Source organism: Ascaphus truei, chromosome 1, assembly GCF_040206685.1.
Source record: "Ascaphus truei isolate aAscTru1 chromosome 1, aAscTru1.hap1, whole genome shotgun sequence".
NCBI lineage: Eukaryota > Metazoa > Chordata > Amphibia > Anura > Ascaphidae > Ascaphus > Ascaphus truei.
In genome coordinates this window covers 544,685,927-544,703,696 of record NC_134483.1, presented here as the reverse complement: position 1 = coordinate 544,703,696, position 17,770 = coordinate 544,685,927, and the positions used below count along the sequence as shown (strand labels likewise).

Below are 17,770 nucleotides of genomic sequence, written 5' to 3'. Positions count from 1 at the left end.
AAGCACCCCCAAAAACCTATTTCCTTTTGTTGTAACGCTAATCTCATTGCCCCAGTCTATGTCTGGATAATTAAAATCCCCCATTATGCAAACATGACCCAGTTTTGATGCCTTCTCCATTTGCAAATGTATTTTAGCTTCCTCAATCTCACAGATATTTGGTGGTTTATAGCATATTCCCACAAACATTTTCTTTATACTTTTACCTCCACTGCTAATTTCTATCCACAGTTGTATTTACATTTGTATATATATATATATATATATATATATATATATATATATATATATATATATATATATATATATATATACATATACATACATACATACATACATACATACATACATACAGACGCACACAGACGCACACAGACGCACACAGACGCACACAGACGCACACAGACACACACAGACACACACAGACACACGCACACAGACGCACACAGACACACACAGACACACACACACAGACGCACACAGACACACACACACACGCACACAGACGCACACAGACACACACACACATTCACATTGGGTGGACACATTTCATGTTAGTAATTGAATCACTGTATCTCCCGCTGTCTCCAGTGTAGATTTAGAATTAGATTGTTAGTTCTGTGGGACAGAGACTTGTGTGTGAAGCGTTCTCTGTCCGTGTTATATCTGAGAATGGCAGCAGGGGGCAGGTCCGTCTCTCTTTTCTGCTGTTGAATGAGGCCGGTTAATGTCTGACCACGTTTTGGTTTGTCGCTGTTGTCTCTCCTAGAAGTCCGTGGAAGCATTTCCGTGGTATCAGCATGTGTGTCTTCCTCTTGGTGTTTCCGTGTTTCATGGCGTGCAAGATCTCTCACTTCTTCCACATGGATTTCTGGCTTCTCATCCTGGTGTCGAGCTGCATGCTCACCTCTCTGCAGGTAATCACTCACCTCTCTGCAGGTAATCACTCACCTCTCTGCAGGTAATCACTCACCTCTCTGCAGGTAATCAATCACCTCTCTGCAGGTAATCACTCACCTCTCTGCAGGTAATCACTCACCTCTCTGCAGGTAATCAGTCACTTCCTAATGGGAGGGGCATACTCACCTCTCTGCAGGTAATCAGTCACTTCCTAATGGGGGAGGGACATACTCACCTCTCTGCAGGTAATCAGTCACTTCCTAATGGGGGGGGGGGCATACTAACTTCTCTGCAGGTAATCAGTCACTTCCTAATGGGGGGGACATGCTCACCTCTCTGCAGGTAATCAGACACTTCCTAATGGGGGAGGGACATGCTCACCTCTCTGCAGGTAATCAGTCACTTCCTAATGGGGGGGACATGCTCACCTCTCTGCAGGTAATCAGTCACTTCCTAATGGGGGCATACTCACCTCTCTGCAGGTAATCAGTCACTTCCTAATGGGGTAGGGACATACTCACCTCTCTGTAGGTAATCAGTCACTTCCTAATGGGGGGACATACTCACCTCTCTGCAGGTAATCAGTCACTTCCTAATGGGGGGGACATGGTCACTTATCTGCAGGTAATCAGTCACTTCCTAATGGGGGGGACATGGTCACTTATCTGCAGGTAATCAGACACTTCCTAATGGGGAGGGACATACTCACTTCTCTGCAGGTAATCAGTCACTTCCTAATGGGGGGACATACTCACCTCTCTGCAGGTAATCAGTCACTTCCTAATGGGGGGACATTCTCACCTCTCTGCAGGTAATCAGTCACTTCCTAATGGGGGGACATACTCACCTCTCTGCAGGTAATCAGTCACTTCCTAATGGGGGGACATGCTCACCTCTCTGCAGGTAATCAGTCACTTCCTAATGGGAGGGACATGCTCACCTCTCTGCAGGTAATCAGTCACTTCCTAATGGGAGGGACATGCTCACCTCTCTGCAGGTAATCAGTCACTTCCTAATGGGGGGACATTCTCACCTCTCTGCAGGTAATCAGTCACTTCCTAATGGGGGGACATACTCACCTCTCTGCAGGTAATCAGTCACTTCCTAATGGGGGGGACATGCTCACCTCTCTGCAGGTAATCAGTCACTTCCTAATGGGAGGGACATACTCACTTCTCTGCAGGTAATCAGACACTTCCTAATGGGGGGGACATACTCACTTATCTGCAGGTAATCAGACACTTCCTAATGGGGAGGGACATACTCACCTCTCTGCAGGTAATCAGTCACTTCCTAATGGGGGGGACTTACTCACTTCTCTGCAGGTAATCAGACACTTCCTAATGGGAGGGACATACTCACCTCTCTGCAGGTAATCACACACTTCCTAATGGGGGGGACATGCTCACCTCTCTGCAGGTAATCAGTCACTTCCTAATGGGGGGACATGCTCACCTCTCTGCAGGTAATCAGTCACTTCCTAATGGGGGGGACATGCTCACCTCTCTGCAGGTAATCAGTCACTTCCTAATGGGAGGGACATACTCACTTCTCTGCAGGTAATCAGTCACTTCCTAATGGGGGGGACAGACTCACTTATCTGCAGGTAATCAGACACTTCCTAATGGGGGAGGGACATACTCGCCTCTCTGCAGGTAATCAGTCACTTCCTAATGGGGGGACATACTCACCTCTCTACAGGTAATCAGTCACTTCCTAATGGGGGGGGGGGGGACATACTCACCTCTCTGCAGGTAATCAGTCACTTCCTAATGGGGGGGACATACTCACTTCTCTGCAGGTAATCAGTCACTTCCTAATGGGGGGGACATACTCACTTCTCTGCAGGTAATCAGACACTTCCTAATGGGGGGGACATACTCACCTCTCTGCAGGTAATCAGTCACTTCCTAATGGGGGGGACATGCTCACCTCTCTGCAGGTAATCAGACACTTCCTAATGGGAGGGATATACTCACCTCTCTGCAGGTAATCAGTCACTTCCTAATGGGAGGGACATGCTCACCTCTCTGCAGGTAATCAGACACTTCCTAATGGGAGGGACATACTCACCTCTCTGCAGGTAATCAGACACTTCCTAATGGGGGGGACATACTCACTTCTCTGCAGGTAATCAGTCACTTCCTAATGGGAGGGGCAAACTCACTCTCTGCAGGTAATCAGTCACTTCCTAATGGGGGGGACATACTTCTCTGCAGGTAATCAGACACTTCCTAATGGGGGGGACATACCACTTCTCTGCAGGTAATCAGTCACTTCCTAATGGGGGGGACATTCTCACCTCTCTGCAGGTAATCAGACACTTCCTAATGGGGGGGGGGGGGACATACTCACCTCTCTGCAGGTAATCAGTCACTTCCTAATGGGGGGGACATACTCACTTCTCTGCAGGTAATCAGTCACTTCCTAATGGGGAGGGACATACTCACCTCTCTGCAGGTAATCAGTCACTTCCTAATGGGGGGGACATACTCACTTCTCTGCAGGTAATCAGTCACTTCCTAATGGGAGGGACATGCTCACCTCTCTGCAGGTAATCAGACACTTCCTAATGGGGAGGGGACATTTTCACTTCTCTGCAGGTAATCAGTCACTTCCTAATGGGGGGGACATGCTCACCTCTCTGCAGGTAATCAGTCACTTCCTAATGGGGGGGCATACTCACTTCTCTGCAAGTATTCAGACACTTCCTAATGGGGAGGGACATACTCTCTTCTCTGCAGGTAATCAGACACTTCCTAATGGGGGGGACATACTCACCTCTCTGCAGGTAATCAGTCACTTCCTAATGGGAGGGACATACTCACCTCTCTGCAGGTAATCAGACACTTCCTAATGGGAGGGACATACTCACTTCTCTGCAGGTAATCAGACACTTCCTAATGGGGGGGACATACTCACCTCTCTGCAGGTAATCAGACACTTCCTAATGGGGAGGGACATACTCACCTCTCTGCAGGTAATCAGACACTTCCTAATGGGGGGGACATACTCACCTCTCTGCAGGTAATCAGACACTTCCTAATGGGGAGGGACATACTAACCTCTCTGCAGGTAATTAGACACTTCCTAATGGGGAGGGACATACTCACTTCTCTGCAGGTAATCAGTCACTTCCTAATGGGGGGGACATACTCACCTCTCTGCAGGTAATCAGTCACTTCCTAATGGGAGGGACATACTCACCTCTCTGCAGGTAATCAGACACTTCCTAATGGGGGGGACATACTCACCTCTCTGCAGGTAATCAGACACTTCCTAATGGGGGGGACATACTCACCTCTCTGCAGGTAATCAGACACTTCCTAATGGGGAGGGACATACTAACCTCTCTGCAGGTAATTAGACACTTCCTAATGGGAGGGACATACTCACTTCTCTGCAGGTAATCAGACACTTCCTAATGGGAGGGGCATGCTCACCTCTCTGCAGGTAATCAGACACTTCCTAATGGGGGGGGGGGACATACTCACCTCTCTGCAGGTAATCTGTCACTTCCTAATGGGGGGGACATACTCACTTCTCTGCAGGTAATCAGTCACTTCCTAATGGGGGGGACATACTCACTTCTCTGCAGGTAATCAGACACTTCCTAATGGGAGGGGCATACTCACCTCTCTGCAGGTAATCAGTCACTTCCTAATGGGGGGGACATGCTCACCTCTCTGCAGGTAATCAGTCACTTCCTAATGGGGGGAACATACTCACCTCTCTGCAGGTAATCAGTCACTTCCTAATGGGAGGAACATACTCACCTCTCTGCAGGTAATCAGTCACTTCCTAATGGGGGGGGGGGCATACTCACTTCTCTGCAGGTAATCAGTCACTTCCTAATGGGAGTGACATACTCACCTCTCTGCAGGTAATCAGACACCTCCTAATGGGGGGGGGGGACATACTCACTTCTCTGCAGGTAATCAGACACTTCCTAATGGGGGGGACATACTCACTTCTCTGCGGGTAATCAGACACTTCCTAATGGGGAGGGGACATACTCACTTCTCTGCAGGTAATCAGACACTTCCTAATGGGGGGACATACTCACTTCTCTGTAGGTAATCATACACTTCCTAATGGGGGGGACATACTCACTTCTCTGCAGGTAATCAGACACTTCCTAATGGGGGGAGACATACTCACTTCTCTGTAGGTAATCATACACTTCCTAATGGGGGGGGACATACTCACTTCTCTGCAGGTAATCAGTCACTTCCCAATGGGGGGGGACATACTCACTTCTCTGCAGGTAATCAGTCACTTCCTAATGGGGAGGGACATACTCACTTCTCTGTAGGTAATCATACACTTCCTAATGGGGGGGGACATACTCACTTCTCTGCAGGTAATCAGTCACTTCCCAATGGGGGGGGACATACTCACTTCTCTGCAGGTAATCAGACACTTCTTAATGGGGGGGACATACTCACTTCTCTGCAGGTAATCAGACACTTCCTAATGGGGGGGACATACTCACTTCTCTGCAGGTAATCAGACACTTTCTAATGGGGGGGACATACTCACCTCTCTGCAGGTAATCAGACACTTCCTAATGGGGGGGACATACTCACTTCTCTGCAGGTAATCAGTCACTTCCTAATGGGAGGGACATACTCACCTCTCTGCAGGTAATCAGACACTTCCTAATGGGAGGGACATACTCACCTCTCTGCAGGTAATCAGACACTTCCTAATGGGGGGGACATACTCACCTCTCTGCAGGTAATCAGTCACTTCCTAATGGGGGGGGGGGCATACTCACTTCTCTGCAGGTAATCAGACACTTCCTAATGGGGGGGACATACTCACCTCTCTGCAGGTAATCAGACACTTCCTAATGGGGGGGACATACTCACTTCTCTGCAGGTAATCAGTCACTTCCTAATGGGAGGGACATACTCACCTCTCTGCAGGTAATCAGACACTTCCTAATGGGGGGGACATACTCACCTCTCTGCAGGTAATCAGTCACTTCCTAATGGGGGGGACATACTCACTTCTCTGCAGGTAATCAGACACTTTCTAATGGGGGGGACATACTCACTTCTCTGCAGGTAATCAGACACTTCCTAATGGGAGGGACATACTCACTTCTCTGCAGGTAATCAGACCCTTCCTAATGGGGGAGGGACATACTCACTTCTCTGCAGGTAATCAGTCACTTCATAATGGGGGGGACATGCTCACCTCTCTGCAGGTAATCAGACACTTCCTAATGGGGGAGGGACATACTCCCTTCTCTGCAGGTAATCAGACACTTCCTAATGGGGGGGGCATGCTCACTTCTCTGCAGGTAATCAGACCCTTCCTAATGGGAGGGACATACTCACCTCTCTGCAGGTAATCAGACACTTCCTAATGGGAGGGACATACTCACCTCTCTGCAGGTAATCAGACACTTCCTAATGGGGGGGACATACTCACCTCTCTGCAGGTAATCAGTCACTTCCTAATGGGGGGGGGGCATACTCACTTCTCTGCAGGTAATCAGACACTTCCTAATGGGGGGGACATACTCACCTCTCTGCAGGTAATCAGACACTTCCTAATGGGGGGGACATACTCACTTCTCTGCAGGTAATCAGTCACTTCCTAATGGGAGGGACATACTCACCTCTCTGCAGGTAATCAGACACTTCCTAATGGGGGGGACATACTCACCTCTCTGCAGGTAATCAGTCACTTCCTAATGGGGGGGACATACTCACTTCTCTGCAGGTAATCAGACACTTTCTAATGGGGGGGACATACTCACTTCTCTGCAGGTAATCAGACACTTCCTAATGGGAGGGACATACTCACTTCTCTGCAGGTAATCAGACCCTTCCTAATGGGGGAGGGACATACTCACTTCTCTGCAGGTAATCAGTCACTTCATAATGGGGGGGACATGCTCACCTCTCTGCAGGTAATCAGACACTTCCTAATGGGGGAGGGACATACTCCCTTCTCTGCAGGTAATCAGACACTTCCTAATGGGGGGGGCATGCTCACTTCTCTGCAGGTAATCAGACCCTTCCTAATGGGGGAGGGACATACTCACTTCTCTGCAGGTAATCAGACACTTCCTAATGGGGGAGGGACATACTCACTTCTCTGCAGGTAATCAGACACTTCCTAATGGGGGGGACATACTCACTTCTCTGCAGGTAATCAGACACTTTCTAATGGGGGGGGACATACTCACTTCTCTGCAGGTAATCAGACCCTTCCTAATGGGGGAGGGACATACTCACTTCTCTGCAGGTAATCAGTCACTTCATAATGGGGGGGACATACTCACTTCTCTGCAGGTAATCAGACACTTCCTAATGGGGGAGGGACATACTCACTTCTCTGCAGGTAATCAGACACTTCCTAATGGGGGGGGGGGGGCATACTCACTTCTCTGCAGGTAATCAGTCACTTCCTAATGGGGGAGGGACATACTCACTTCTCTGCAGGTAATCACACACTTCCTAATGGGGGCGGGGGGGCATACTCACTTCTCTGCAGCTAATCAGACACTTCCTAATGGGGGGGGGCATGCTCACTTCTCTGCAGGTAATCAGACCCTTCCTAATGGGAGGGACATACTCACCTCTCTGCAGGTAATCAGTCACTTCCTAATGGGGGAGGGACATACTCACTTCTCTGCAGGTAATCAGACACTTCCTAATGGGGGGGGCATGCTCACTTCTCTGCAGGTAATCAGACCCTTCCTAATGGGAGGGACATACTCACCTCTCTGCAGGTAATCAGTCACTTCCTAATGGGGGAGGGACATACTCACTTCTCTGCAGGTAATCAGACACTTCCTAATGGGGGGGGGCATACTCACTTCTGTGCAGGTAATCAGACACTTCCTAATGGGGGGGGCATGCTCACTTCTCTGCAGGTAATCAGACACTTCCTAATGGGGGGGACATACTCACTTCTCTGCAGGTAATCAGACCCTTCCTAATGGGGGAGGGACATACTTACTTCTCTGCAGGTAATCAGACACTTCCTAATGGGGGGGGGGCATACTCACTTCTCTGCAGGTAATCAGTCACTTCCTAATGGGGGGGACATACTCACTTCTCTGCAGGTAATCAGTCACTTCCTAATGGGAGGGACATGCTCACCTCTCTGCAGGTAATCAGACACTTCCTAATGGGGAGGGACATGCTCACCTCTCTGCAGGTAATCAGACACTTCCTAATGGGGGAGGGACATACTCACTTCTCTGCAGGTAATCAGTCACTTCCTAATGGGGGGGACATGCTCACCTCTCTGCAGGTAATCAGTCACTTCCTAATGGGGGAGGGACATACTCACTTCTCTGCAGGTAATCAGTCACTTCCTAATGGGGGGGACATTCTCACCTCTCTGCAGGTAATCAGACACTTCCTAATGGGGAGGGACATACTAACCTCTCTGCAGGTAATCAGTCACTTCCTAATGGGGGAGGGACATACTCACTTCTCTGCAGGTAATCAGTCACTTCCTAATGGGGGGGACATACTAACCTCTCTGCAGGTAATCAGACACTTCCTAATGGGGAGGGACATACTCACTTCTCTGCAGGTAATCAGTCACTTCCTAATGGGGGGGACATACTCTCTTCTCTGCAGGTAATCAGTCACTTCCTAATGGGAGGGACATACTCACCTCTCTGCAGGTAATCAGTCACTTCCTAATGGGAGGGACATACTCACTTCTCTGCAGGTAATCAGACACTTCCTAATGGGAGGGACATACTCACCTCTCTGCAGGTAATCAGTCACTTCCTAATGGGGGGGCATGCTCACCTCTCTGCAGGTAATCAGTCACTTCCTAATGGGGGAGGGACATACTCACTTCTCTGCAGGTAATCAGTCACTTCCTAATGGGGGGGACATGCTCACCTCTCTGCAGGTAATCAGACACTTCCTAATGGGGAGGGACATACTAACCTCTCTGCAGGTAATCAGACACTTCCTAATGGGGAGGGACATACTCACTTCTCTGCAGGTAATCAGTCACTTCCTAATGGGGGGGACATACTCTCTTCTCTGCAGGTAATCAGTCACTTCCTAATGGGAGGGACATACTCACCTCTCTGCAGGTAATCAGTCACTTCCTAATGGGAGGGACATACTCACTTCTCTGCAGGTAATCAGACACTTCCTAATGGGAGGGACATACTCACCTCTCTGCAGGTAATCAGTCACTTCCTAATGGGGGGGCATGCTCACCTCTCTGCAGGTAATCAGACACTTCCTAATGGGGGGGGGACATACTGACCTCTCTGCAGGTAATCAGTCACTTCCTAATGGGGGGGACATACTCACTTCTCTGCAGATAATCAGTCACTTCCTAATGGGGGGGACATACTCACTTCTCTGCAGGTAATCAGTCACTTCCTAATGGGAGGGGCATACTCACCTCTCTGCAGGTAATCAGTCACTTCCTAATGGGGGGGACATGCTCACCTCTCTGCAGGTAATCAGTCACTTCCTAATGGGGGGGACATACTCACCTCTCTGCAGGTTATCAGTCACTTCCTAATGGGAGGAACATACTCACCTCTCTGCAGGTAATCAGTCACTTCCTAATGGGGGGGGGGACATACTCACTTCTCTGCAGGTAATCAGTCACTTCCTAATGGGGGGGACATACTCACTTCTCTGCAGGTAATCAGACACTTCCTAATGGGAGGGACATGCTCACTTCTCTGCAGGTAATCAGACACTTCCTAATGGGGGGGACATACTCACCTCTCTGCAGGTAATCAGTCACTTCCTAATGGGGGGGACATACTCACTTCTCTGTAGGTAATCATACACTTCCTAATGGGGGGGACATACTCACCTCTCTGCAGGTAATCAGACACTTCCTAATGGTGGGGGACATAATCACTTCTCTGTAGGTAATCAGTCACTTCCTAATGGGGGGGACATACTCACCTCTCTGCAGGTAATCAGTCACTTCCTAATGGGGGGACATACTCACTTCTCTGCAGGTAATCAGTCACTTCATAATGGGGGGGACATACTCACTTCTCTGCAGGTAATCAGTCACTTCCTAATGGGGGGGACATACTCACCTCTCTGCAGGTAATCAGACACTTCCTAATGGGGGGACATACTCACTTCTCTGCAGGTAATCAGTCACTTCATAATGGGAGGGACATACTCACTTCTCTGCAGGTAATCAGACACTTTCTAATGGGGGAGGGACATACTCACTTCTCTGCAGGTAATCAGACCCTTCCTAATGGGGGGGACATACTCACTTCTCTGCAGGTAATCAGACACTTCCTAATGGGGGGGACATACTCACTTCTCTGCAGGTAATCAGTGACTTCCTAATGGGGGAGGGACATACTCACTTCTCTGCAGGTAATCAGACACTTCCTAATGGGGGTGGGGCATACTCACTTCTCTGCAGGTAATCAGACACTTCCTAATGGGGGGGGCATGCTCACTTCTCTGCAGGTAATCAGACCCTTCCTAATGGGAGGGACATACTCACCTCTCTGCAGGTAATCAGTCACTTCCTAATTGGGGAGGGACATACTCACTTCTCTGCAGGTAATCAGACACTTCCTAATGGGGGGGAGCATACTCACTTCTCTGCAGGTAATCAGACACTTCCTAATGGGGGGGGGGGCATGCTCACTTCTCTGCAGGTAATCAGACCCTTCCTAATGGGGGGAGGCATACTCACTTCTCTGCAGGTAATCAGACACTTCCTAATGGGGGGGGCATGCTCACTTCTCTGCAGGTAATCAGACCCTTCCTAATGGGCGGAGGACATACTCACTTCTCTGCAGGTAATCAGACACTTCCTAATGGGGGGGGGGCATGCTCACTTCTCTGCAGGTAATCAGACCCTTCCTAATGGGGGGGGCATGCTCACTTCTCTGCAGGTAATCAGACCCTTCCTAATGGGAGGGACATACTCACCTCTCTGCAGGTAATCAGTCACTTCCTAATGGGGGAGGGACATACTCACTTCTCTGCAGGTAATCAGACACTTCCTAATGGGGGGGGGCATACTCACTTCTGTGCAGGTAATCAGACACTTCCTAATGGGGGGGGCATGCTCACTTCTCTGCAGGTAATCAGACACTTCCTAATGGGGGGGACATACTCACTTCTCTGCAGGTAATCAGACCCTTCCTAATGGGGGAGGGACATACTTACTTCTCTGCAGGTAATCAGACACTTCCTAATGGGGGGGGGGCATACTCACTTCTCTGCAGGTAATCAGTCACTTCCTAATGGGGGGGACATACTCACTTCTCTGCAGGTAATCAGTCACTTCCTAATGGGAGGGACATGCTCACCTCTCTGCAGGTAATCAGACACTTCCTAATGGGGAGGGACATGCTCACCTCTCTGCAGGTAATCAGACACTTCCTAATGGGGGAGGGACATACTCACTTCTCTGCAGGTAATCAGTCACTTCCTAATGGGGGGGACATGCTCACCTCTCTGCAGGTAATCAGTCACTTCCTAATGGGGGAGGGACATACTCACTTCTCTGCAGGTAATCAGTCACTTCCTAATGGGGGGGACATTCTCACCTCTCTGCAGGTAATCAGACACTTCCTAATGGGGAGGGACATACTAACCTCTCTGCAGGTAATCAGTCACTTCCTAATGGGGGAGGGACATACTCACTTCTCTGCAGGTAATCAGTCACTTCCTAATGGGGGGGACATACTAACCTCTCTGCAGGTAATCAGACACTTCCTAATGGGGAGGGACATACTCACTTCTCTGCAGGTAATCAGTCACTTCCTAATGGGGGGGACATACTCTCTTCTCTGCAGGTAATCAGTCACTTCCTAATGGGAGGGACATACTCACCTCTCTGCAGGTAATCAGTCACTTCCTAATGGGGGGGACATACTAACCTCTCTGCAGGTAATCAGACACTTCCTAATGGGGGGGACATACTCTCTTCTCTGCAGGTAATCAGTCACTTCCTAATGGGAGGGACATACTCACCTCTCTGCAGGTAATCAGTCACTTCCTAATGGGAGGGACATACTCACTTCTCTGCAGGTAATCAGACACTTCCTAATGGGAGGGACATACTCACCTCTCTGCAGGTAATCAGTCACTTCCTAATGGGGGGGCATGCTCACCTCTCTGCAGGTAATCAGTCACTTCCTAATGGGGGAGGGACATACTCACTTCTCTGCAGGTAATCAGTCACTTCCTAATGGGGGGGACATGCTCACCTCTCTGCAGGTAATCAGACACTTCCTAATGGGGAGGGACATACTAACCTCTCTGCAGGTAATCAGACACTTCCTAATGGGGAGGGACATACTCACTTCTCTGCAGGTAATCAGTCACTTCCTAATGGGGGGGACATACTCTCTTCTCTGCAGGTAATCAGTCACTTCCTAATGGGAGGGACATACTCACCTCTCTGCAGGTAATCAGTCACTTCCTAATGGGAGGGACATACTCACTTCTCTGCAGGTAATCAGACACTTCCTAATGGGAGGGACATACTCACCTCTCTGCAGGTAATCAGTCACTTCCTAATGGGGGGGCATGCTCACCTCTCTGCAGGTAATCAGACACTTCCTAATGGGGGGGGGACATACTCACCTCTCTGCAGGTAATCAGTCACTTCCTAATGGGGGGGACATACTCACTTCTCTGCAGATAATCAGTCACTTCCTAATGGGGGGGACATACTCACTTCTCTGCAGGTAATCAGTCACTTCCTAATGGGAGGGGCATACTCACCTCTCTGCAGGTAATCAGTCACTTCCTAATGGGGGGGACATGCTCACCTCTCTGCAGGTAATCAGTCACTTCCTAATGGGGGGGACATACTCACCTCTCTGCAGGTAATCAGTCACTTCCTAATGGGAGGAACATACTCACCTCTCTGCAGGTAATCAGTCACTTCCTAATGGGGGGGGGGACATACTCACTTCTCTGCAGGTAATCAGTCACTTCCTAATGGGGGGGACATACTCACTTCTCTGCAGGTAATCAGACACTTCCTAATGGGAGGGACATGCTCACTTCTCTGCAGGTAATCAGACACTTCCTAATGGGGGGGACATACTCACCTCTCTGCAGGTAATCAGTCACTTCCTAATGGGGGGGACATACTCACTTCTCTGTAGGTAATCATACACTTCCTAATGGGGGGGACATACTCACCTCTCTGCAGGTAATCAGACACTTCCTAATGGTGGGGGACATAATCACTTCTCTGTAGGTAATCAGTCACTTCCTAATGGGGGGGACATACTCACCTCTCTGCAGGTAATCAGTCACTTCCTAATGGGGGGACATACTCACTTCTCTGCAGGTAATCAGTCACTTCATAATGGGGGGGACATACTCACTTCTCTGCAGGTAATCAGTCACTTCCTAATGGGGGGGACATACTCACCTCTCTGCAGGTAATCAGTCACTTCCTAATGGGGGGACATACTCACTTCTCTGCAGGTAATCAGTCACTTCATAATGGGAGGGACATACTCACTTCTCTGCAGGTAATCAGACACTTTCTAATGGGGGGGACATACTCACTTCTCTGCAGGTAATCAGACCCTTCCTAATGGGGGGGACATACTCACTTCTCTGCAGGTAATCAGACACTTCCTAATGGGGGGGACATACTCACTTCTCTGCAGGTAATCAGTGACTTCCTAATGGGGGAGGGACATACTCACTTCTCTGCAGGTAATCAGACACTTCCTAATGGGGGTGGGGCATACTCACTTCTCTGCAGGTAATCAGACACTTCCTAATGGGGGGGGCATGCTCACTTCTCTGCAGGTAATCAGACCCTTCCTAATGGGAGGGACATACTCACCTCTCTGCAGGTAATCAGTCACTTCCTAATTGGGGAGGGACATACTCACTTCTCTGCAGGTAATCAGACACTTCCTAATGGGGGGGAGCATACTCACTTCTCTGCAGGTAATCAGACACTTCCTAATGGGGGGGGGGGGGCATGCTCACTTCTCTGCAGGTAATCAGACCCTTCCTAATGGGGGGAGGCATACTCACTTCTCTGCAGGTAATCAGACACTTCCTAATGGGGGGGGCATGCTCACTTCTCTGCAGGTAATCAGACCCTTCCTAATGGGCGGAGGACATACTCACTTCTCTGCAGGTAATCAGACACTTCCTAATGGGGGGGGGGGCATGCTCACTTCTCTGCAGGTAATCAGACCCTTCCTAATGGGGGGGGCATGCTCACTTCTCTGCAGGTAATCAGACCCTTCCTAATGGGAGGGACATACTCACCTCTCTGCAGGTAATCAGTCACTTCCTAATGGGGGAGGGACATACTCACTTCTCTGCAGGTAATCAGACACTTCCTAATGGGGGGGGGGCATACTCACTTCTCTGCAGGTAATCAGACACTTCCTAATGGGGGGGGCATGCTCACTTCTCTGCAGGTAATCAGACCCTTCCTAATGGGGGGAGGGCATACTCACTTCTCTGCAGGTAATCAGACACTTCCTAATGGGGGGGGCATGCTCACTTCTCTGCAGGTAATCAGACCCTTCCTAATGGGGGGAGGACATACTCACTTCTCTGCAGGTAATCAGACACTTCCTAATGGGGGGGGGGGGGCATGTTCACTTCTCTGCAGGTAATCAGACCCTTCCTAATTGGGGGAGGACATACTCACTTCTCTGCAGGTAATCAGACACTTCCTAATGGGGGGGACATACTCACTTCTCTGCAGGTAATCAGACACTTCCTAATGGGGGGGGCATGCTCACTTCTCTGCAGGTAATCAGACCCTTCCTAATGGGGGGAGGACATACTCACTTCTCTGCAGGTAATCAGACACTTCCTAATGGGGGGGGGGGGCATGCTCACTTCTCTGCAGGTAATCAGACACTTCCTAATGGGGGGAGACATACTCACTTCTCTGCAGGCAATCAGACCCTTCCTAATGGGGGGTCATACTCACTTCTCTGCAGGCAATCAGACCCTTCCTAATGGGGGGTGTATAAGCTGTAAAAATGTTACAACAAAGATTCAGTTATCAAATGAGTTTATTTCAGGTGCACACAGCGGAGACAGCTTCAAAACAAAAAGCTCTCTCCCAGATAACACGGTATGCCATATATTTATACCCTAAAACCTAAAGCTCCACCCCTTTATGGGGGGGCTTGCGCGTCACTAAATATTACATCATTTTGTAATACATAACAATACTAAAGCTGATGTCATTTTGTAATACATAATAAAATGTAAGCTAAAAATCATTATGGGGTTAAATGTGATGTGTCTGTTCTGCCACCTGGCATATTAGTATGACAAACAGTTTCACTGTAAGAATCTGAGACTGCTAACAAGGCTTCTCATAACTTCTGGCCTGTTTACACTTTCATTTGGAGCTGATTGGATGAGGAAAGATCAATAAAATCAGCTAGGAGCGAAAACATTCCATTCTCTCTTTCACACGTTCGTTCACACTGATTTCTTCACATAGAAAGATGACATTAAAACTTACAAAGACAAGACGGCGGACTAAAATAGTCAAACAAAATGGCTTCTTTGACCCACATGCTGTTCGTCAGACCCCCTAATGTCTCAACTTCGTCAGTCCCTCCTCTTATTCTTTAAAACATTGTTTTTTGAGAATTATTGGCATGATTTTAGTCCAGAAACAAGTTGGGAGGCACAGGGGTGCTCCATCATCTCATAATGCTGCTTGAGGGTATGGGACAGTGCAAGAGGGTGCCTGCCAAATGTAGTCATAGTCTCGTATGGCGTTGCGGCCAATTTATTTTCCAGAGTTAGAACACTGTACTCTGCATCTTCTTTCTTCAAGGGACTGCTGTAAATTGGTTCTGCAAACAATGGCATCATGTCTGCAGGGGGAGTAGCACATTTGTGGATCATGCCTTTGACAAACGTGACACAAACATAGATGACAACGAGTATCACAAGCACACACATTAACGCATTAAAATTTTTCGCTCCTAGTGATCCTACCAATCCACCAAGCCCCAAAGGATCCCAGTCTGTGTCACCTTCCTTTCTAAGTATTTCTTGAATGTCTTCTATCTTGTCTAACTCATGCTGTACCTTGCCACTCTGATCTTGGATGAAAACACAACATTGTTCTTTAATTAGGGCACATACACCTCCTTTTGATGCTAAAATGTAATCTAAAGCCATTCTGTTTTGCCATAAGCCTGATCTGGACCTGTTCTTGGATTAGTAATGCAATAGCTGTAGTGGTGTGATTGAGGACATCATCTAACACATCTGTTAATGTATTAAGCCTGTCATATAGTAACCCAACTCCTACATTTGGAACTAAACTAGCCCAAAATTGTTCTTTCCATAAACTACTTTTCAGCCCTGAAATATTTGGTGTTTGTAGTGTGTAAAAATGGATACAAAAATGCTAGACCTTTCTGCTGCCAGCTAAAGAAAATGGCATCTATCTCTACCATCATATATTTTGAGAACTAGCACAACATTCTGTTACTGAGAATTAAGGGGGTTTGGTATCTATGGAAGTGAATGCATGATCATCACTCCTGCACGCATCATATACGTATTACACTATATATGCTTTTCTAACTCTACATGTGAATCTGTGCTTCCCTTCTGTCGAAGACTTCATACAGTATTTATATATAGTGCCAAGGATGTACGCATTCATAATCGCACAGAATACAGGGAATTAAATAGGAAAACGTGCATCAAACATGAAAATCTCACTAGACTGAAGGGGTTCCCTACCTCGGAGAGCTTACAATCTAAGTGGGATACTTTCAGCGACAGGAGGGGAAGGAATAAGTGCATATGATCCGTTTGTACCTTTTGCTTACATTTGGGAACCCTATTACAGTATGCGAGGCATCCCCAGGGATATATAATCACTTGGAAACACATATTTAATGCACCATCTTAATAAATGTCATTTTTTTGTCAAATTAACGGTGAAAATATTGCCTAGTCTCCTGCCTCCTTTCTGCTTTTAATGACATATTATATCTCCCCTGATTAAAGGACAGTTGAAGGTTGAGGATGTGGTGACATCGTAACATGCAGTTACTGTAGCTAATCTTTTAGTAGGGTTATCAGCAATGTGTGTGTGTGTGTGCGCACAGAGTGTGGTGTGTGCAGTGTGGTGTGTGTAGTGTGGTGTGTGTGCAGTGTGTGCGCAGAAAGAAAAGTCTTTGTTACTTTGCTTTTGCACTTCCATAAGAAGACTAATAAAAAACCCTGCAAGTAAAATATGTGATTTAATTTCCTAATGTGCCATGGATGAACCATTTTGACAGCTGAGATATATCCATGAGAGGAACCTCAGCCAATCAAAATGCTCTATTTCCTAATGTTACACGCGTGCAGGAGTAAATCGTGAGACTACAGAGCTGTGTAAAGTGCAGCGTTCCCATTGGTTAATGTCACAGGTTGACATTGTCCGTGTTCTGCTCCAGTTCTCAGCATTGTTTACGTGTTGTTGAAGCCTCACGTGTCCCTCTCTTTCACTCTGAAGGTCTTGGGAACCCTCTTTATCTACGCTTTGTTCATGGTCGAGCTTTTCCAGGACAGCCGGATGGAGAAGATGGACGAGATCATCTATTGCGTGAACGCGGTGAGCCGCGTGCTGGAGTTCCTGGTGGCCGTCTGTGTGGTGGCTTATGGCACCTGGGAGTCCATCTTCGGCGAGTGGAGCTGGATGGGCGTCTCCGTTATCATTGTCCACTCCTACTTCAACGTCTGGCTGAGGGCACAGTCCGGCTGGAAGAGCTTCCTGCTGAGAAGAGAGGCAGCGAAGAAGATCAGCTCCTTGCCCAAGGCCACCAAGATGCAGCTTCGGGTCCATAATGACGTGTGCGCCATCTGTTTCCAGGTAGCTAAGAAGGGGCTGGGCA

General features: G+C 48.4%; 1 protein-coding gene across 4 annotated transcripts in view; it reads left to right on the top strand.

The window, feature by feature from the left end:
- LOC142467841 (RING finger protein 145-like) overlaps window positions 1–17,770 on the top strand; it is a 98,407-nt gene that overhangs the window by 68,827 nt on the left and 11,810 nt on the right. For all 4 annotated transcript variants that reach the window (XR_012788511.1, XM_075573763.1, XM_075573744.1 and 1 more), the window contains exons 9-10: window positions 770–917; window positions 17,392–17,748. Coding sequence is in view for 3 of the 4 variants with exons in the window: in XM_075573763.1 (XP_075429878.1) it covers window positions 770–917; window positions 17,392–17,748 (505 nt within the window). In the remaining variant the exon portion in view is untranslated. The remainder of the gene's footprint in view (window positions 1–769; window positions 918–17,391; window positions 17,749–17,770) is intronic.